This window comes from Podarcis gaigeae (assembly GCF_964106915.1).
Source record: "Podarcis gaigeae genome assembly, chromosome: 17".
In the NCBI taxonomy this organism is placed as follows: Eukaryota; Metazoa; Chordata; class Lepidosauria; order Squamata; family Lacertidae; genus Podarcis; species Podarcis gaigeae.
Window position 1 is genome coordinate 11399660 of NC_139694.1, and position 23124 is coordinate 11422783.

Sequence of the window (23124 nt, forward strand, 5' to 3'; positions counted from 1 at the left end):
CATTGTACTTTTGAGTTTGGCTTGCAATTACGCCACCGGTGAAAATTGCACCGCTTTTAGAGGATTGCTAATGCAGTTTATCTGCTAACCCCAGTTCTTTCCACTGGCCCCAAAGTGGCTGCAGCAATGCATTGTATCACATAGATATTGCTGGGCTTACTCAAATGTCATAACTGTAGCAAAAAGAACAGTTGTGTGAAGAAGATCTGTTCCACTGCAATGACCTCACTCAAGTGATATTTTATCATTATTAAGTAATTCTTAGGGCAAGCAATGTTTGGTTTTGAAACCCCCCCCACCACCACATTCCATTGTCTGTCACACTTGGCAAAACATCATTTTGTATGTTGAACAAAGGAAACGTTACAATTAGAACATTGATACTAACTGTACACTGGCTCATGGAACTTTTTGTTTCCTCTACTCCTTTTGTGGTTTGTATTTTCAGTACAAAATTGCAAAAATGTTACATCATCCTGATAGAACAAAATTAACGCAACCAAGGTGTGAGGATCCAGCAAGGAGTTGCAGAGATGGGGAACCTGTGGATCTCTGGATGATATAGGGCACCCAACTCCCACCAGGTCCAGCCAGTCAGGAATGTTGTAGTCCAACAACCTCTGGAAAACCACAGGTTCCATATCCCTGAATGAATGGAGCACTGCTGATAAACATAAATGCTTAAATTTAATGGGGGGGGGGGGAAAGAAAAAATAACTTCAATTTCTTTTGGAAATGAGGTTACCATCAATGGGACAGAATCTGAAAGTCTGCTACTTTTATGCTTTAAGAGTCTGTTAAAAAGGTAAAGTAAAGGTACCCCTGCCCGTACGGGCCAGTCTTGCCAGACTCTGGGGTTGTGCGCCCATCTCACTCAAGAGGCCAGGGGCCAGCGCTGTCCGGAGACACTTCCGGGTCACGTGGCCAGCGTGACATCGCTGCTCTGGCGAGCCAGAGCCGCACACGGAAACACTGTTTACCTTCCCGCTGGTAAGCGGTCCCTATTTATCTACTTGCACCCGGAGGTGCTTTCGAACTGCTAGGTTGGCAGGCGCTGGGACCGAGCAGCGGGAGCGCACCCCGCCGCAGGGATTCGAACCACCGACCTTTCGATCAGCAAGTCCTAGGCGCTGAGGCTTTAACCCACAGCGCCACCTGCGTCCCCCTTAAGAGTCTGTTAGTGTTTGGCAATTTCCTGGTCTGCTGATCTTTGTATGTTTGTAGATAAGACATCTGCTAGGGCTTGCTTTGCCTTCATCTGTTACTGTTTTCTGGCACTAGCCTGTTAGGTCCCAAATTCTTCACCTCTGCCGTCACTGTTGCTCCTAAGAGCGTAAATATTTGCTTAGACATTGACCCAGCATATAGTTTGATTACATCATGGTGGGCACTGACCAGTAATTGGCAGCATGTGCTGATATGCTGCGGTGTATCAGTTTGGGAGGAAGGAACTTCCATGAAGTGCTGACTGTGCCTGGAAGAAATTTTGCTTTCCTTTCATGGCATTTTGGAAAACGTAGTTTGGCTTCTGCACTGGTGTTTGTGCATAGATAGTTTTGTTTTTCATGGCACATCTTTCTAAGTGACTTTTTTTCTCTGCCCATTTCTTTCGAGACAAATAGATTAAATGAAGATTTCCCCCCCCCTTGTACTTATCTATTATCCTCAGGCTTTGCCTGTGTGGACTTTTATTTGTATCATAGATTAAACAGCAGTTACCAAAATGTTTAATGGATAATTGAGATTTCTAGGCTCTCTAGCAAGACCACTTTATTTTTTATTAGATTTGGTATTGCCCCTTTTGCTGTGATCTCTTACGTTCCTTAAAATGAATTAAATTCAATGGGATTTATTCAGCTAGGACTGAAGAGAGGATCACAGGCATATTCTCTCCCTTCCCACAACAATAACCCCTCTGAAAATAGTTTTTCTAATTAAAAAAAAAGCCATGAAAGGCATTACACACACTTCGTGAATATCATCTAGTTTGTTTCTGAGACATACTTCAAAGAAATAGGGCAACTTGAAATTTACTATGAACCAAGACTGGAATTTAAAAAAAACCTTTCATCTCTATGATACAATGCATCCTATTGTTGGAAGAGTTATTTCCTACAAGCCAATCCCAATGTAAACATCAGTTAACAGGCTTCTGAACATATTCAGGCAAAAATTAATAGCACTACTTATTAAAAGAGGGAAGGAAGGGTCAGTTTTGTGAGAAAATAAAAATTAGAACATTGAACTGATTATACAAATAAAAATCCAAGAAAAGGAAGTTAAGGTAGGGAAGCAATCACAAATATATGGGAGAGAAGAAAAAGAGAGGAACTGAAGGGAAAGAGAAAGTTAAAAGTTTGAGAAGTCAACTATAAGCCTGGCACAGCATGCTTGATAACTGGAAAAAAGAGTGAAGGAAAATGCTTGAAAATAAGATTGAAGCGGAGTTTGAAGGGATTTCACATACAGCATAACTCCTAACCTATGCTCACCTGAAAGCACTGATTGAGCAGCCAAGCACCTGGAGTCTTATAATGTTACAATACAACAAGAGACAGAAAGGTCATGCTAAATGCAATCCAGTTAATTAGTGCAGTTCAGAAAGGGTTAACATAGAATTCTGTTTGTAGTTATCAGTTATTAACTTGTGAAAATAGTGTTTTCTCCTCCCTCCTGCCCACGACAGACCAGGGTTAGGGTTACACCAACGCCAGGGATACCATCACCAATGGCATCTCCTATGGCAATCTCTCCCTGCAATAATGTGTTGCATGATGCAGAACTGCCATGTGGCAAGTACTCCTAGATATTACTACATGCAGAGGCTACTTCACAGGAATGCTGGCTTTGGTGGCAATCCCGTGTCCAGCTTAAGATATAACATGGCCGTGACTATGGAAAAGACAAGAAAACGTTTGTAAAAACGTAAACTGTTTCACTACCGTTTCGAGTCAGCCTCTGTCTTATTAACAAGAAGCCTCTCAGTCTGTGGCGTTCCCAAGGCATACAACATGCTACGTGGGGTGAACTGTGTATCTTCTTGTGATATTTTCTGGAAAGCTTTTATTATTACTTAAAAGCCAGTAATCTGAAGAATTGTGTTACAAACATTCTTCCTGGTGGACCTGCACTCTCCCTCCTTGTCCTTTCACTTCCTCACTCTTGCAACGTCCTCGACAGTTTCCAAGTTTATAATCATGCAGCTCGTTCTCACACCTGCCCACTCTCTCTTGGTGCTGAAATGGAGGAAACGTTTTGCAAACCCTCCATAAAACCACATCCCCACTTTTTGGTGATTTTGTGCCTCTTTCTAAAAGGGTTCAATCATCTGTGCGAGGGAGTGGGGGCCATGAGGGAAGAAGGCTTACTTGCCCCCAGTCCAGCTGTATGTGTTACAGGTTAATTGCAGACGACGTTGGATGGGGATGTATATCTGAATACACATCACCCAGCTGGAAATAATGAGGAACAGATGGACCTCATCTACATTCTGCTGCATCTGATTAGCACTCTGCTGAAAATTCCTCCTGCAGCATTATTATTATTACTATTATTATTACTAGTACACTGGGTGTGGCCAGTATAAGGCTTTTATTGTCCTTATTCTACTTTAAAAATAATAAATCAGGTGCGTCCTTTCAGCTTCCAGGTCATGTGGCCAGCATGACTAAGCCACTTCTGGTGAACCAGAGCAGTGCACGGAAACGCTGTTTACTTTCCCACCGGAGCGGTACCTTGCACGTTGACGTGCTTTCGAACTGCTAGGTTGGCAGGAGCAGGGACCAAGCAACGGGAGCTCACCCCGTCGCGGGGATTCGAACCTCTGACCTTCTGATTGACAAGTCCTAGGCTCTGTGGTTTAACCCACAGCGCCACCCGCATCCCTTGCAAAGCAATAGGTCACAGCAAATCACGTGAAAAGGCTTCAAGTAGATGTCTCTGGTCTGTACTAAAACTGCTGCAGATGTTCCTTGCTATAGGCCTGCTACACTTTCCCTGTGCTTTGCCTTACATTGCCTCTGTTTTACCTGGTTTTGCTTCACAAGCTAGGCACTGCCCACGCTTGCCAAATACATGGAAGAAGTCAAGTCCACAAGTGCTTCAATCTGCAATCCTCAAATCCTCTAGTAAAACATTCACTTCAGCAGGATTTGTGGTGGTAGAATGGTGCAAGCTTCAAGTTTTCCCTAGCAAAATAGGTTTCCTATGTCCTAAATAGGAGCACAGTAATCCTGCCATTCTATACAATGGCCATTCTTTCTTTGTGACAGATGGAAATTTGGCAGGTGCTTCCAAGACAGGACAGCAGCAATACTAGATTGTAGCAAAAGCAAGTTAGCCAAGAATTCGAACAGGAAAAGTATATTTCCAGTCTTTTATGGCCACCTCAAGCACAATCCACAGTTTATACATGTTTATGTTAAGTGCAGATAGGGAGCTGGCAAAAACTGTTATAGCTGTATGATCCCTTCTAAAGCATAAGGAAGTTGGTTAGGAATTGAAGGGAGGGGGGGAAATAAAAAGGTTTTCAATCTCTCAGGGTCTAAAATCTGCAAGCTAAAAGGAATGATTGGTCCATACCCATAAATTCAATCCCAAGATGCTCTGCCAATGCAGAAAGTTGACATAAAAAGAAAGAAAAAGGAAAATAGTTTCAGAAAAGAGCAATACACTGTACTGAAAAAAAAACAAGTTACACATGGATATTATATCTATTTGGTGTTTGCACACGGAGACAGGACAAATGGCATGAGGTTAATATGGCAGAGTTCATGTAAGCTTTGGCAGGCTCTTGTGTCCATTTGTGAAATGATAGTTTACAGCAAATACACTCTGGCATCTGTATATAATCTGGAAGAACATGGTGAATGCACCAGTTTATGCGAACCCTTAAATATATTTCTGATATATCATGGTGACGGACTGTTTGAACTGTTTGTTGTAACACCTGGCTATTGTAGCATCTGCCCAACATGTGGATCTAAAAACATCTGTATGTGAAATTCGCTAGTCTGTAGGCCTGTAACTCATAGTGGGCATTTAAAATAGTGACTCTAGCAGGGCAATGTCTTCCTACGTATATTTCTATATTTCCCCTCTTACGCTGGGCTGTATCAAATTGACTTTCAATCTATTATACAGAGTGATAAATTGAACCCGGGGAGTTTATTAGTTAAAACAGAACCAAGTTATATTTTGACAGTGCTTATGTCTGAAGGGAAAGTGCCATCTTTTTTTGTCCATTGCCTTGTGGAGCTAATTGGTTTCACATGCTGATCAACTAGGTAGATTTATATTTTAAAGGCACAAATGTGAAAAACACTACTTTATCTTATTGTCTGGGATGGAAGTCTCAGAAGAGGAATTAGGAATGGAGGAAACTGCTTGAAAAGGAATAGAGTTGCTAGTATCTCATTTTAAAACAGTATTCCTCATTGCAAAACATTATGGCACCAGAACATTTTGACTGTGCTGAAAATTACTGGGGATACAACTCATTTTCCTGTGTTCTTTACATTTTATTATAAACTGGAAATAAGAAAGAATGTATCTCCAGTAACATAGGGGTTTGGAGCAGAAAAATAAAGTTTGGGGCCGGATTACACGTGACAAATTTTGGAGTGCCTAAGTCTCTCACACTGGTACTCTGACTAATCAATAAAGCAACACCTAAATAATAGTACCCATGGTGTTAGTTTATATGGATCCTTTGAAATTGTCTTGGACCAGAGCTTTTTTTCTGGGGGTATGCAGATACACATACCCCTAAACATTTTGTGAATCTAAGTTTGGCCTCATTGAGGGGCAGTATTTCAATATGAGTAGGAAAAGGAGAGTACCCCTAAACATTTTTTAAGGGGAAAAAAAACACTTTCTTCGATAGGCTGCTAGGTCTGGAAGACCAACAACAGTGGGAGTTACATGTGTGTGTAGCATGCACAAGAGCATTTTTTATAAAACATATGGTTGCTCATATTATATTTAATCCTTATTTCCTGCACCAAAATGTTACTACTCTGCTTACCTCTGGATCCCCTCTCTACATCTTTAAAAACAACCACCTTTTCTGTTCCTCTGTATTTAAATAAGATCAACATTTATTTACTCTGTTTTAGAAACCTAAGGTAAAAAATAATACATGGTAAGGGGGGGCGGCGGTGGGAGAATTTGCCCTCCCAGCAATCAGTAACATTTTAAGGGTTAAACGAATCTGAATTCAGAGATTTTCCCCTACAGAGCCAGTATTACATGCCTACATGAACACTACTAACAATATATATTAGTTGCATAGAAGCTTGGTTGAGTCGTCAATAGAATTAGTGACATGCTCATGCGTATATGTTACTGCATTTACACTAGTTTGTAGGCAAGGTGGGCAGTCCGAATGGAAATTAATTCCAGTGAAAGTAACTCATTTCAGACAGCTTCTATTTGAAATAATTCAACAGGAGATCGGTACTTAAAGAAAATATATTCTGGCACGTAAACCTTGGCCAAAAAGCATGCAAGGGAAACATGCATCGCTCATTCTGACTCCAGAATAATATGTGTATCACTCCAATTGTTATTTGATATTCATAGTAACATTCCCCTGATTTTTTAAAAAATAACCCAGACAGCCGTGCTTTGTTATATATGTATTCTAATTTACTCTGCTATTGTTCTCTTAGTATTTCATCATTTGTGATATATTAGCAACAAAATATAACTTTAAATACAGTTAACAAAATCCATCACCACGAGGGTACGGCAGCCAATGCATGCGAGAGTTGAATGTAGATTCAACTGAGCATTTTTTTGCACTTTTCTGGCAGCACACATGCAACTATCTGTTGCTGAGGTCAGCTGTGCCCATGTGGTGATGGCTCACTGTCCAACAGCTTTCAATCATATTGATTGTGATAATAAGGATAATTATAATAAATGAAAATGATAATATTCCAGCTATGATTAAAACTAGGAAAGACTGGTATAATACCATCTATGTACGTTCATATTTAACATAATAAAGTCTTAACTTCGAATGTCAAATGCAATATTTAAGACACTTGCAACAAAGTGCTGCCTTTTTTTGAAACAAGCCCTGTTTCATGTTCCAAAATTATGTAAATTTAAACCAAATAATGATCAACATGTTCATAGTTTTGCTGGCTCTCTAGCCAAGGGTTTTGGATTCATGCCTGGTTAACACTGATGATGGGATTCTCTATGCCAACAAAATAAAAATTGCTATTCATATATTTTCAATCCAGTTGAAGACAGAGCATCTAGCACAGTAATGGCATCCATCTCCATTTAATATCCATATCTGAACTACATTAGGTTGAACAAAAATATAGAGAATATGGATTGGCTGTATGCTCAGTTAATACTTACTCTGGGCTCTGCCCTTTGCAGTTTATAGTAATATAGTGCACTTTTTAGTTCTTGTTGTAAATTTGTTTCTTAATTATGCTTTAGTTGAGATTTCTGCATTGCAGGGGGTTGGGGTCTCTTCCAGCTCTAATATTCTATGGTTCTCTGATTGTTCAAGCTCCTCAGAAGTTGAGGGAGCTAAGAAGTATGAGTAGGTGCGGCTTTGAAAATATCTTAAGACATTTCATAGCAGAGCATCTTAGGCACACAAATCCAAAACGTGGTACTGTATATCCCTCAAAATGGGTCAATGTTGACCACCATGTGTTTTATAGTGGGAGGATTTCACTATGAGAATCACTGTAACATACAAAAAGGAAGTGTATGTTTGTATTACAAAGCAATATCCAGAAACTTGTGTGGTGCATGCATTCTATGTAAATATAAAGGGTGGAATCCCATGTCGCATGAGCAAGTGACCCCCTCATGCAACAAGGGTTCTCTTTTGTCTCCTCCCCCAAAGAGGCTGACCTGGAGCCTTCATTACATATCTTTAGGCACCAGGCAAAAACCTTTCTCTGTATCCAGGCCTTTGGCTGATTAACAGTCGATAGCCTTTTAAAATGTGTTTGGGGAAGAGGGATTATTGGTTCTTTTATTATTATGTATTTTGTGTTCTCGTTTTGTATTTTTATGTTGTGAACCGCCCCTGTGATTTTCAGATGAATGGCAGTAAAGCAATTTAACAAATTAATAAATTGCTCTGGAGGACTGAGGATCTCTGGAGAATATTTTGAGGGATATGCAGGTGATGGGAGTAGGGTAAAGAGAAGACAAATCAGGGGTTCTGTTTGGCAAGAGGATTTCTGTGGTGCAAGTGAGTGGGCATTGTTCATTGTTGTCCACAGTAACGGTAATCTGGAATTCAAAAGATGTAATGGTCTATGGGAAGACATAAGTAGAACTATTTAGGTCTATATTTTAGGAAAGCGACACAAGTCAAAATCAATTACCGTATTTTTTGCTCTATAAGACTCATTTTTTCCCTCCTAAAAAGTAAGGGGAAATGTGTGTGCGTCTTATGGAGTGAATGCAGGCTGTGCAGCTATCCCAGAAGCCAGAACAGCAAGAGGGATTGCTGCTTTTTTCTTGTTTTCTTTCTCTAAAAACTAGGTGCATCCTGTGGTCTGGTGTGTCTTATAGAGTGAAAAATACTGTATTTTAATGGCTAATGCATAAAATGCAGCAAATGCATAAAATATTCAATCTTTTAATCTAACTAGGCAATCTAACTCCATTTTAATATTATGTCTTCACATATTCTCGACCATCAAAAATACCTTTTTTTAAAAAAAAGAAGAGCAATAGAAAATAAATTAGAAAATAGTTTCATATTATTTGGGGAATACGATTGTCAAGAAAACTTTTAAAGCACTGTGACATAGAGTCTATACAAATGAGCTTTTTAGTACTTAAGATAAACATCTGGCCAGTGTGGAATCTAACTCCCTCCATTCCCAACAGAAAACTTGAAATATGGGAGAGGTAAGGCTTAGGAGGGTTACTGTAGATTATTCATATACATTTTTTGTTCATAGATGAGGAAGATGGAACTGTATGTCCAGTGCAGGCTGCACACTAATGGAAATTAAACTGAACTAGCATACAGTATATTGATTGGTTCCATCTTTTCTAGTTAGTTTTAGGGGGAAAAAACTGTACAACTTAGCACAAACACAGGACACTCATTCCATGAGTGGATACAGTATTTGTAAGAACATATGAAATTATTTTTCTATTGACATTCAAGGGGTTTTCTCAGTCTCAGCTTTTTATGAGGGTGTTTTTATTTGTTTTTATCCTCATTAGGATAAAAAATTGTCTGGCATCTAAGGAGGTACTTTAAATGCTTAGTGAGATTTTGAGGGACACCACAGAGCTCTTCATATTTTCATATTTTTAAAAATACATTATTTGCAACTAAACACCCTTTGAAAATAAAGACTAGTGTGATATAAAATATTTATTGATACCACCAGTGAAAGCCTCCTTTATATATCTCACCTTACATGCTTTTTCACATGGTCATGGCTGATAAAATCGGACCACCTAAATTCACCTTTCAAAACGTGCTTGCTACATGGTTATTGTTTGGATAACTACTATGGTTGAAATCTAATTTGCTCAAGGTCCCTGGTTTTGGTGGGCTTAAGTTTGCCTAGCTCTGTGTTGGATTTAGGCATATGGGTGTACTCCATTAGCGCAGCGCTACATTTTATTTATTATTTGGGCTTACTTCATATTGCAGCGGCTGAGTTCAACTGTTAAAACTAGAGAGGTGCCTTTACAATTTGCCTAATTTTGCCAACTCAAATCTTAGTTGAATTCTTGAAATTCCTTGTGCCGTCACTTTTCCATGCAAACAAGGCAGAGGCAACCTACACCAGAGTTTGTGTAATCCGTTTAGTTAACAGATAAAAAAATCTGAGGAAAGATGAAGCGATAAGAAAAGCAGCACCAACTGAGCATGCTCCTATTCAAGCAGAGACAGAAAGGAAGTGGACGTACTGTAGAAGCTTGCCATTACGTAGTTTTGACAGCGATCACCAGTAAATTCATTTGGGCACCTGAGAGTAAAAACAAAAACAAAAAGGTAGAGAAAACAGAGAAAAAGAGAAGAGGTGAATACACGCTAAGAGAGAAGCTTCTTTAGTGTGTGTGTGGCTTGGACTTGGTGTGTTCATCTCCAGCAACCGATTCTGTTTATCACTGCCATCAAAGCTCAAAAGTGAAGTGAATTGAGGTGAACTTTAGAGAAATACAACACGAGAGTACAACACTCCAAATGTAAACATCACTTTTGTTTTACGGCAAAATGAGATCAGTACACACCAGCAAGCTTTCCTTTTAGGTCAAAGTTTCAGGACACATATAGGATAGCTTGCAGTTTTAATAATGGGAAAAAAATGCATTGAAAAAACATTGCACTGATTTATAATGTACATATGACAATGTACAGCCCAAGGCAGAAGAAACAGAGCCCAGTTCAAACTGAAGGATGAAAACACCAAGTGACACTGATTTTGACTGCTGCAGTTGGAGGAGAAAGCAGATTTCACATTATTTCACAACATACTTTCTGGGTACTGGCTTCTCATGGGCAGAACTTCAGCACATCTTTTCCCAGTGTATCCATGTAGGCACCTAAAGGGCAAAAATGTGATCAGCGATTGAAAAGAAACAGCAAAACCCAGAAAAACAGAGAGAATGCTACTCTGTTTCCTATGGAACATGAAAACTCCTTGCAAAGACCTCTGGGAGGGAAAAAATAATAATGGAAAAAGACAAAATATCCAAGTCTGTTTTATAGATACTCTATATTCAGGTAGGTAGCTGCGTTGGTCTGAAGAAGTCGAAATAAACAAATAAATTAAAAAATTGTCCAGTAGCACCTTAGAGACCAGCTAAGTTTGTTCTGGGTATAAGCTTTTGTGTGCATGCACGAACAAAGAAGAAAAAGTGTGCATGCACACTTCTGAAGAAGTGTGCATGCACATGAAAGCTTATACAGTGGTACCTCAGATTACAGACACTTCGGGTTACAGACTCTGCTAACCAGGAAGTGGTTGTTCCACGTTAAGAACTTTGCCCCAGGATAACATGATAGATAGTTAACGTAAGGATATGTACAATTTGATAACTTGCAGAGAATAACATGTGCTCAGAAATCAGAGAGAGGAGCTGAGGGAAGTCTTGGGGGGGAGGGTTTGAGGGGGGTGGGGAAAATTAATGAATATGATAGGTTTCGATAGTTTGTATGTTGAAATTATTAATTATTTTTTTAAGAACTTTGCCCCAGGATAAGAATGGAAATCGTGCGCCAGCGGTGCAGCGGCAACAGGAGGCCCCATTAGCGAAAGCACACCTCAGGTTAAGAACCGTTTCAGGTTAAGAACGGACCCCTGGAATGAATTAAGTACCACTGTACCCAGAACAAACTTAGTTGGTCTCTAAGGTGCTATTGGACAATTTTTTTATTTATTATAGATACTTTTATTACAAAAAAATCTACATCATGAATAAAGCACCATACAGTGGTACCTCGGGTTAAGTACTTAATTCGTTCCGGAGGTCCGTTCTTAACCTGAAACTGTTCTTAACCTGAAGTACCACTTTAGCTAATGGGGCCTCCCACTGCCGCCGCACCGCCAGAGCATGATTTCTGTTCTCATCCTGAAGCAAAGTTCTTAACCCGAGGTACTATTTCTGGGTTAGCGGAGTCTGTAACCTGAAGTGTATGTAATCCGAGGTACCACTGTATATTCACAATGGACCATCTCATCACTTGCTGATTAGTTAACCTATTAGATCACATTTTCTCTTTGCATTCATTTCCAACAACAAATTCATAATCTTGACATTGCAATGTAAATGATAAACAATGACAAAAATAAATAAATCTGTCAATTCATTTTAGTTCATTAAAAAAAAGTAAAGTAAGTTAAGGTTTATTTTAATGCCACATTTTAGTTGAAAGGCCACTCATAGTGGTGCACAAGAACTTAAATTACAAAATGAAATATATAAAATATAAATTTGCTGTCAGATTATGTCAAGACAAACAATAATAATACCTTAGGAACATCAGGGCTTGGTGGGGGAGAGGTGAAGCCCAATGAAAAATATTGTCTAAGGTTCCAAATGCAACTCCAGAAGGAGGAAGTTTCAAAGCCTGGGTTCCAATGTGGATAAGACTTTGGTTCGCACACTCGCCTCAGACAAAGGCAAGACGCTATTTGAAGTAAGGACCCTTCAAATGACCACAACAGACAGGCAGTCTCACATCAGTGCAAGCAAGCATTCCTTCAGATACCTGCACCTTAGCTGTTTAGGACTTTCAAAGCCAAACACAGCATTTGGAATTGGGCTCAGAAGCAAGCCGGGAGCCAGCGTAGCACAAGTAACATGCCCTCACCACCACTTCTGCCCAAAGCATTCTGCACCAGTTGTAGTTGCTAGATACACTCTTCAGAGGAAACCTCCAAGTAGTATGTGTTGTAATAATCAAACTCAGAGGTGAGCAAAACATGTGCAACAGTGGCCAGACCTGCCCTTCAGGCAGTGGCGCAGTTGGCGCATAAGCCAAGGCTGTGCAAAATTACTCCTGGCCATGGCTACCACCTGAGCATCATGGAGCAAAACCAGGTCCAGGAGAACACCCATACTGTGCACCTTATTCTTCAGAGGAAGCACCCCACTTTCCAGAACAGGAGACATACTTAGGAGCACCTCTGTCATGTTTGGATTAAATCTCAGCTTGTTAGCTCACATTAAGCCTATCACAGCCTCCAGACACTGGTTATGGGTTTTCACTGCCTCTTCAGAATCTTAATAGAGAAGGAAGGCAGAGGTGGTTATCATCTACATACTGATGACACCATACTCCAAACCTACAGATAACATCTCCCAGGGGGTTACATGTAGAAACTGCCTCTGGAACCTTTAAGTAACCAGAATGGGCATGTGTTAAGCACGGTCACCCTTAAACTTCTAAATCAGATGCAATGGTGTTGCTTCTTTTGTTGTTGTTGCTATTACTGCCATGGGGCAGACTAAAAGATAAGCACTAGCCAGTGTTTGGTTGGATTTCCATTCAGTACTACGTTGACCCCAAGGCAGAAATAATGCTTTGGAACAAGTACAGAAAAAGTCCAATGGATGTCTGGATTCAAACTATGAAAGAGCCCCCTTCTAGAGAGCCTCAGGCCTGATCCAGAAAGCTTTTCTTATGTTCTTATCCAGTGCTTTTTTTTCTGAGGGGTACGCATACCCCTAAACATTTTGTGAATCTAAGTTTGGCCTCATTGAGGGGCAGTATTTCAATATGGGTAGGAAAATAAGAGTACCCCTAAACACTAATAACTGACACTAATTGAACTCTGGAAAGCATGAGATTGAAAGCTTCCCACACAATTAGTGAAAAATCACTAACTTCCAAATACAGTTTTCAACATGTAAATAAGGTATTTTGACCTTTCCTTTTAATTACGTTCTATAAATAAATGATAAAAAAAGAAAAGCTATCTAAATCTGTTGCGGCACACAGACAAAATTTCATATGGTACCATCAAATTAGTAGGCTTCTTGTTTATAGAACATGTGTCATATTTTGCAAAGTGCATGAAGCAACTTGCAGCATGAAACGAATAAAATATTCTGAGTGGTGCACCAAACACTAACATAATTGTTGCGTTGCTAGCGTTCATAGGCTGGAATTCAGTTCCTCATATGCACCATAAAGGTGCATAACTGGACTCTTGGTTATTTTTGCTGCAACAGGCTAATTTTACAGTATAATGTTTATTGTGACATGATTACTACTTTACCAGATGCAAAAAGTGGACAAAAATGGCTTTAGATATAAAATATACATCCATAGAAACTTCAGAGACAAGTTCAAGTTTAACAACAGCACAGAGGTTTTTCCATATGGCAAGGGCCCCATATTTTGTAATTTGTACAGTTCTTTTATTATTTAGCACTTGCCAATTTATTGACATAAGTATATATGTAGCATATACAGAAGTAATACATAAAGGAAGAAATAGAAAGCAATTAAAATCAAATGTCAATTTCCCATTCATGCCAAGGGGGTTGTGCAACATTTGGTTAACTTTTCCATGTCACATATTACTCAGCTGGTTCCCCTGGTATGCTATAGGTCTGTCTCTGCGGCAACCAAAAGTGGCCATGAAAATGGTGATAGCTATTGATTAGAAAAATGGTTAAAGCTATGGTTTTCCCAGTAGTGATGAATGGAAGTGAGAGCTGGACCATAAAGAAGGCTGATCGCTGAATAATCGATGCTTTTGAATTATAGTGCTGGAGGAGACTCTTGAGAGTCCCATGGACTGCAAGAAAATCAAACCTATCCATTCTTAAGGAAATCAGCCCTGAGTGCTCACTGGAAGGACAGATCCTGAAGCTGAGGCTCCAATACTTTGCTTACCTCACAAAAAGAGAAAAGACCCTGAGGTTGGGAAAGATTAAGGGCACAAGGAGAAGGGGATGACAGAGGATGAAATGGTTGGACAGTGTTCTCAAAGAAACATGAGTTTGGAAGTGAGTGTTTAATGTGTGAAGGAGTGTGGAATGTGGATGTGTGGTGTTTTAACGATGAAAGTTTGGCCTCATTGAGGGACAGTATTTCAATATGAGTAGGAAGATGTTAGTGCACACAACCTCATGCCAATGTGGAAGTAACTGTGAGCTATCAGCTGTGTAATATGAGGTAATGCAAGTTCTTTGTACTTTTGTCCATTTACTGTATTTATTTTCCCCAATTTGAACTATAAAATGGTTATTTTCTTGAGTCAAAATGAGAGTATCCCTAAACATTTTTTTAAAGAAAAAAAGCACTGGACATAATTCATCTTGTCTTGGAGACCTAAACTAATTCCCAGTGTCTAGCTGTTCTCTAACCACCTCCTTCGCGATTCTAGGCTGTAAGTTTCTCCTTTTATCATTTGTTCTACTTTTCCTAGGTAGAATTCCCACTGCAGGAAATGACTGAGGCAAAATAGACATTCAAGTAGTTCTGCCATCTCTCAGGTCATCTTCCTCAAGCTGCAGTCCTTCCATATTCTTTTTCTTGCTCCAAACATAAGCGAGTTGGTTGCTGGTTTTTTCCCCCATCCCCTGCAAGCCTTAGCTAATTCTAAGCTTTAGTATTCCTGACACCATATTTAGACCTTCAGCCTACTTCAGTGCACTCATATTTGGCGATCTGTTCCTCTTGCTATCTTCCACACGTGCCCCCTTTAAGTCTCTTGTTGAAGAGCTCCCTGTGTGGAATCACAGGCTTCTTTAACTCTCTTCCATTTTTCCTTCTCAATGGAACAGTTTGTGATAGTGCCTTCCACAATTTACTTTTCAGAATCTCTCATCCCCTTTGAACTATTTCCTCATTCAAGTATTTCTAGTCATGAAACCCTGCCCAGCTTTTCTCTGAGCCATTTGGCTTTCCCAAAGTCCATGGAAGATGTCCACCTATGCTCATTTTTCACCTCCCTTCCCCTTATGAATTCAAAGATGACACGGTCACTTTCCCTCAGAGTTTCCCCTGCTCTCAAATCATCAACCAGTTCTCCCCTGTTCATCCAGGATTGCAGACTCCCTTGTTACTCTTTCTACTTTCTGAAATACGAAGTTGTCAGCAAGGCAAGGCAAGACTCTATTGGATAGTTCATTCTTAGCAGAACTTGACTGATATCAGATGTCAGGGTGGTTGAAATACCCCAGTAATACTATGACTCTTCTCTGTGAAAGTTTTGTAACCTGTTTTAGGAAAGGATCATCCACATCTTCTGGTTGGCTGGACATAATACACTGACATAGCAGTATCAGTTTTGTTCCTCAGTCCTCATATCTTTAATCAGATGCATTTGGCAGGGTTTTCACTCTCAGATTCACAGATATCTTTACATTTAATGCTAATCCAAATCCTCCCCTTTCTGAAGAGAAATCTATAATTTGACTAGGAAATCTGCCAATATCACTGCAGCGCTGTGACCTGGTAACATTAAGGGGACGATGTGGCCAAGGGGTAGGAAGGAGCAGCGGATGTGAATTTCATATATTGATTTCAGCTAATGAGATAATACTTTGCTTGCAGACTTCCATTTTTTAAAGGCCATCTTTTAAGGAATATGATTAGATACATTTTAATTTTCTTCTAAGTATTGTTTATGTTGGTTTTGGGATGAACTTTAATTGTGTTTATTACAGGACAGGTATGTCTGATAAGAATTCATTATCAGTTAAACCGTTTTCGGTCAGCTCCGTCATTAAATGCTAATATGGATGGCCATAAAACTAAAAAGAGCATGTATTTCTTAAAGATTGGAAGGTGTTCCTGCTGACAGTGTACTGGATAGGTAGTTTAAAATGGAAGCAAAACAGAACTTGTATTTTACACCTCCTGATTTATTAAACATTGCTTCATTTCAGTAACAATTGCATTTAAAACCTTTTATGTAAGTGTCACACTTACATACATCACTCCCAGTAATGCACATGATTGTTGCCAAACCAACCCTGGATCTAACAATAGATCTAAGGTTAATATTAGTAAATTGTTGAGGTGACTCTGGGAACCAGACCATAATACAATATGTTTTGGAGGTTAAATAAATGCAGTAACTCTGCTGTTCATTTGTGAAGTAAATTATTCATTGTTAAACAATTTACCAGGTAACACAAAAAAGTGTTTGCCAATAGATGCTACAACTCTACTAAAGAAAAGTTTTTGGTTTTTTTACCTGCACAAATATCGTGGATTTGGGAGATCTTTGACCATGAAGCACTCGCCTCCATTTACACAGAAGTCTTTCTTATTCACACCACACTTTGTGAGATGACTTGTCCCAGTGGTAGATGTAGATGTGGCTAGAATAAACACAGGGGGGATGTTAATATTGTTGCACATTTTATAGAACAGTGTCAAACTAGAATGACAGCATTTGCATTTTAGTGTTTGCAGTAATATTACTGCAACAAACATTCAGCTTCTTGATTACAAAGAAAAACAACTATGAGCCTGTCCAGAATATTTTTGGTACTCCTATGATCTTTACATCCTCACTTACACCCGCTGTACACGTTGCAATCGTGTCACCTAGCCCTCTGTGTTTAAACATAGAACTGCACCAGTCACAAAGAAAGAGGAAGTGGTGTGATCGGATCTTTCTCCCAGCTAAGTTCACCTCCATGAGTTCTGCAGAAGGCGAAAATGATTGGGAGAGAAGTTGCAGTCAGTCATCACCTGTGTGTTTAAATGAATGCCCATCTCACTCTCTTGAGGAGAGTGGGGCAGCTCAGGCACTCAAAACACACCCAATGGTGCACTGCATTGGTTTTAAGAGCCCCAAAGGAAAGCATTCCAGCTGGGAATGTTTAAAGAAAAGATGAACTATATCATACTATAGTTCAGCTATAATTAACAGTGAAATTAAAATAATTGGTAAACTATGCTTTGCATGTAACAAAGCCACTGTACAAATTTGCAAGTGTATATACAATGTAAAGCCATAAAGTAGAGTTCTATTACACATGGGCTGAGTCTACAATGATCTGTAAAACGTCATTAAAAATAATGTTATAAAACGCTCAATGCATTTTCATTGCCAAAGGCTCACTGCTCTACAGTGCCTTCTGGTGTCACATTTTAATAGCACATTTTAAATATTATAAACAATGAGTATAGATGAGCCCATGGTATCTTGCAGGCCTCCTTTCTTTGCAAAACAACAGCAAAAACCCATAACACTGTCCTGATCTTGGATGTAGCAGTGACCAGGGCATTAAACTGGAGACTATGGTGTCACTGGCTATGGAACCAGCCTGAGAACTTGCTGGTGATCCACTGAACTATAGACTGCCAAGCAGGAATATTCAAATACTTTATTGTCACTTGTACAACTTGTATACAGTGAGATTACACGAGCACCGCCCACTCAGCTGTCTTAGTCTTAATTCCCCTCGTTTACTGACACCCACCCACCAAACCCGAAAGTCAGTTGCCTGTTGTTATCTTTTCATTCAGCAGCCTAACAGCCCATGGATAGAAGCTGTTCTTTACCCTGTTGTTGCGACTAATCATGCTTCTATATCTTCTGCCTGAGGTTGTGAATCATCTCTGATAATTTTCCTCACTCTCCTGAGAAAACGTTCTTCCGCTATTTCATCCAGCGGATTCACGGGACAGCCCATAATATCTTGTGCTGTATTCACCACCCTCTGTAGGCTCTTGCTATCAGTTGATGTAAAACCAGCGTACCACACTGTGATGCAGTATGAAAGGACACTTTCAGGAACCAACTGAATCTGATGTCACAGCTCCCTGGCACACAGAACCAGAATGAGGAGGCTCACAGTCCTCTTCCCCTTGGTTCAAGTGCCTCACCACCTCACCAGTTCAGCCCTGCAGGCAAAAAGGCCTTGAATATGGGAGAACTGTCCATTTTCAGGTTGACAGGTTGGCGCTTCAAGATACCCTAGTTTTGAAACAGGCATCGGTTCATTTCCAACTCTTCTGGGGGCAAATTGTTCACTAGGAGCTCTCCTTGGTGCTGCCTTGCTCCATTGGTTCTCATGAGGAACCAGAACAGGACATTAATAGCCTGGCAACCTCTTGGCCTCACATACATTTCACCATTTGTAAGGAAATAACCAAATACAGAATTATGTTGGTAATCTTGCAAATATGCTCATTGCAATTATTTTGCTATTGTCAGACACTACAGTGTGGAAAATACATCGCCAGCACTCCAATGAAGAATTTAGTTGAGTCTGCAATCCTATGCACACTGCCTTGGAAGTATGCTCCACTGAACATATGCACTTCTGAGTAAATAGGAATAGCTTTGCTGCCATTGTATGAGGCAATTTTATAGAGGGGCAAAGCAGGCAGAAAAGGCTGGTGAAGGAAAAGGAAGAAACAGAAGTGAAGATGGTTGAAACTAATGTATAGCTGAATATTTTGCTTGAGGCCTCTAATAATTTTTATAATGCTATAAGAGGGTCACCTGGGAAGGAAGCTAATAATACCACCAATGCTATAACCATTAATTTTATAACTGCCCTTCAAAGCGCTCACACATGTATGATCTCAACACTGGTGCTTGTTCAACAATGAGGAAATTCCATGTAGCTTAGGGAATGCAAGTTTATGTGTCAATCCCATGCAAAAGACTTGGGTGATCTGACTCGTTCCATGTGGCTGGGACACTGAAATGTCTTCAGTGGAGAGCCAGTGTGGTGTAGTGGCTAAGAGCGGTAGTCTCATAATCTGGGGAACCGGGTTCGCGTCTCCGCTCCTCCACATGCAGCTGCTGGGTGACCTTGGGCTAGTCACACTTCTTTGAAGTCTCTCAGCCCCACTCACCTCACAGAGTGTTTGTTGTGGGGGAGGAAGGGAAAGGAGAATGTTAGCCGCTTTGAGACTCCTTAAAGGGAGTGAAAGGCGGGATATCAAATCCAAAGTCTTCTTCTTCTTCTTCTTCCCAGGAAAGCAGCAGGAATTATTCATAGATAGGTGGCTCCCACATGGCTAGGATAATGTCTAGATGGCACCCACCACACAAGAGAAAAATAAGAGGTAGTAGGAGAGCCGTTATTCACAATCTCAGCTCTCTTGTCTCTCTCTCATATGTGAACTGCTAGTTGCTCTTCCCAATTCCAATTCTTCAGATCACTGGACTACTGATTTCCAAGGTTTAGCAATCTGGGGGCTGGCCTTGCTTCTGCGTAGTTCTGCAGAATCGCTCAGCAAGCATATGGTTAAGCCCTTAGGAGGGAGAGGCTCCAGGAGGTCTTCCCTGACTCAATGTCCTCTAAGGAACTCCGCATCTTATCTTCAATATGTGGAAGAGATGTTGTTAAGTAACTCCAGGTTGGAAAGTAATCTCTCCTAATATAATCTTCTTTCTCCTTTTACTTAGACATCGGTTTAATAATCCACAGGATGTGTTAAGAAGTTTGAGCATTTCAAAATATTTATTGCATATGCCTACCTAGAATCACATGTGAATTCCATTTCCCACTCCTCCCACTTTAACCCTCTAAAATGTTTCCTCCTGAAAGCAGACTATTACTCTGGAGACGCCCTGCAGTTCAGAAAGTGAATGCATTAATTTGAAAAAGAAAAGCAATATTGTCTGCTTGAGCTCCTGCAGACAAAGCTTATTACTGCCACAAAGGCTAATGGAATGCTTTAAATTGAATTACAAGGATGGTTGTAGAGGAGTCATGCCTAAAGCTATCTATAATTGCTGCGGCCTTCTTGCTTTGCACTTTTTCTTCCAGCAGCTGTGAGATCAGAACTGATCACCCTGGGAGTTTCAGAGTAACAATTAGCTCTTAGCTGATACAAACTCGTGGACAAATCTAGACTGCAGACAAAGCTGGTTTAACAGTCATCCCCCCTCTTTAGGGAATCCTGGGAACTGTGATGCAAGCCAAGGGCCTCCACCAGAGAATTTTCAGCATCCCCACCAAAGTACAATTCCCACGATATTTGGGAGAAGCCGTGTTTGTTAAAGTGGTACAAAATCTATGCAAGTTTATAGTGTAAACCTCTGCTAAGTGGCTGCCTTGTTGTCTTCAGACTTAAATCCTTCACAGACTTGTGCTACATGCACCTAAATTAATCTGCACCAACTCTGATACATTACAAAGTTCAATACTTTCTAACATGGCTAATAAAGCAGAAATCCTTCTATGTAACATCAATGCATCACCTCTATGCAATTCTTTTTTTTTTCTAATACCCCCTTAATGCTGATTCCTTTGACCACATTAGTCTGACTTCAACGGCTAACAACCCTAAAACAGTATCAATGAAACAATACTGAGACAAAGTGATAAAAAAATCCTTCTAAATTAGAACAAATAATTTCACTCCAAACAGGAATTGAGTAAATAGCACTGATCTTGACTTTAGATCGATAGTCTAGGCTATTATTTTCCATGAATCTATGCAAAGCAGTCATATTCACTCCAAAAGAAGAAAACTTAAGTTCTAAATATTTAGAAATACAGAATTACTAACTAGTTGTCTCAAGTGTCGCACAATGAAATGTCACAAGCAACAATTTTACTTTTACTCAGCTCTTTCTCTCTCTTTTTAGATTTTCAAAGTATAATGTTTTAAAGCAGCCAGAAAATCCCAGAAGGATTTGTACTTTACCGAAAGGAAATAAAAAGAGCTCTCATGTCAGAGAATAATAATTCATCTATTCTTCTAAATATTTCTTCACCTCTGCCTCTAACAGAGCACCTAACAACTTTCCGAATAAAACCAATTTAATAATTCATCATAATACATTCTCTGCAAAAAAAAAAAACCAAGGTAAAGTTTTGCTTACCTGAAGCATTGTTGACCTTTTTGTGCCTTAACTTAGGGAAATACATTCTATATTCTTTCTCTTAAAAAAACCCCCAAAACAAACCGCACTGCACCGCTAAAGCTTACAAGTATCTTTTGAGTATCTTTTATACAGCCTTAATCTTTTTTTAAAAGCCCCATGTTCCCTAGGCTACCTTTAGATCTGTGTGAAACTCAAGTACAAGATAGACTTGTGCGTATTTTAATAGAGTTTCTGCTGATGTCAGGTGTAATTTCAAGTGGATACACGATCAGACCCACAAGGTACGATGTCATTGCTCAGTGAAGAGAAAATGTGCCAGTCTCAGAACTTATGGGTCATGAACAAGACTCCTTTGCTGAATTGTAAGTAGACAAGGGTGTCTCTTTTGGCAAAAAAAGAGATGACTGGAAGAAGAAAGAGCTCACTCGATCACACATTTCTGTGAATAAGTACTGCTGTCATTGCTGTCAGCAGACGCCTTGCTGTAACTCACTCCACTTCAAGAGGTGCAGGCAGAGATGCAAGGAAGCAGTAAGAGGAGGAGAATAACATAATGAGAAATCGTGACACCGTATTTCCATATGCTTCCTTTCTCCCCAACGTCTCTCATTTAACAGCTTCCTAAATCGCAGAGTAAACCATTGTGCGACAGAATCGGCTTTCTGGAGAAACCAACATGCAATGGATTGGCCTTCATTACTTTGATTCTTTCAAGAAGCGATATATAAGAAAAGGCACACTAGCCTGGGAACTTCCTCTCTGCCCAGAACATTGGAGGCTAGACACCACACCCCCTCTACAGTATTTATAGGAACTCAAACATTGAGATCCCGCTCTGTTCCAGTAACAAGAAGCCGAAAGCACCAGCCTGAAGATGACGAGTGAGACCTCGTCGAAACGTCGCCTAGACACCCCAACTTTTACACGGGAAGACACCCGAGGACACCAAAACCTGCATTCCTGTACCCGTGAAAATCTACGAAAGCAAATATATATATATATATATATATATAACCTTGGGAACTGCCAATTTTCTAGAAAACGGGGAAAAACACTAAGAAACCATTTTGAAGCAAGTAACAAGTTAGATGGGTGGGAGTCACCTGTTAATTCCTTAGCATGAAAACAGTAACCCCACTGTAAAGGGCTCCTCAACCACCATAGATGTTTCTAACACAGAGATAATGGCACATTATTTCAGCTTGGTTAAGGAGCTCTGCATGGGTACGAAGTATAGCTTATGCCATTAACTATTAGTCTTGGTTATCTAGGACAGATGTGGGGAACCTCAGAGCCAACAGCCAGCTGCAGCCCTCCACTTCCTTCTAACTGGACCTTGAGATTCTCCCTGGACCACACACCCCTACTTCATATCCTTCTTGAGTATTTTTGCAAGTGTGTAATGTGTGCTTTCTGTGCTCATGCTGCTTGGATGCCTAGATGGGAGGGGTGTGAATGTAGAAACTAATCTACAAAAGTAAAATTCACACCTGCTGTTCTGCCATGTTTACCTTTGGAAAAAGATCAACCCAGTGTCTCAACAAATGAAACTGATTTGTAAAAATGTTCCATGGGGGGGGGGGGGAAATATGAGAGAGACATTGCAAACACTTTTGTAAAAAAAGAAAATCTTTAATTTTTTTAAAAAAAGGAAAAAGATCAACCCATATTTCTTATTCCTAAAGAAACCGATTATTGAACTGGGATAATATTTCCACAGCTTTACAATACAGTTTTAGAATATGAACACTAGACGTCTCTCTTTAAAGATTCCATTCAACTCCTAAGGAAAACAGGAAACCACTGGGGCTGGAAGATAGACACTTCAGGAAAAAGCAAG

At 39.9% G+C, this 23124-nt stretch overlaps 1 protein-coding gene across 7 annotated transcripts in view; it reads right to left on the reverse strand.

Moving 5' to 3' along the window:
* The window catches only part of NRG1 (neuregulin 1), a 505915-nt gene that overhangs the window by 12089 nt on the left and 470702 nt on the right, over positions 1–23124 (reverse strand). For 2 of the 7 annotated variants that reach the window (XM_083718891.1, XM_083718889.1), the window contains 4 exons: positions 16677–16803; positions 9925–9983; positions 4582–4605; positions 2493–2528 (listed from right to left, as the gene is read on the reverse strand). In XM_083718891.1, coding sequence (XP_083575017.1) covers positions 2493–2528; positions 4582–4605; positions 9925–9983; positions 16677–16803 — 246 coding nt within the window. Of the gene's footprint in view, positions 1–2492; positions 2529–4581; positions 4606–9924; positions 9984–10492; positions 10561–16676; positions 16804–23124 lie in introns of all 7 variants that reach the window. The other 5 variants (XM_083718892.1, XM_083718890.1, XM_083718894.1 and 2 more) reach the window with 4 other exon arrangements.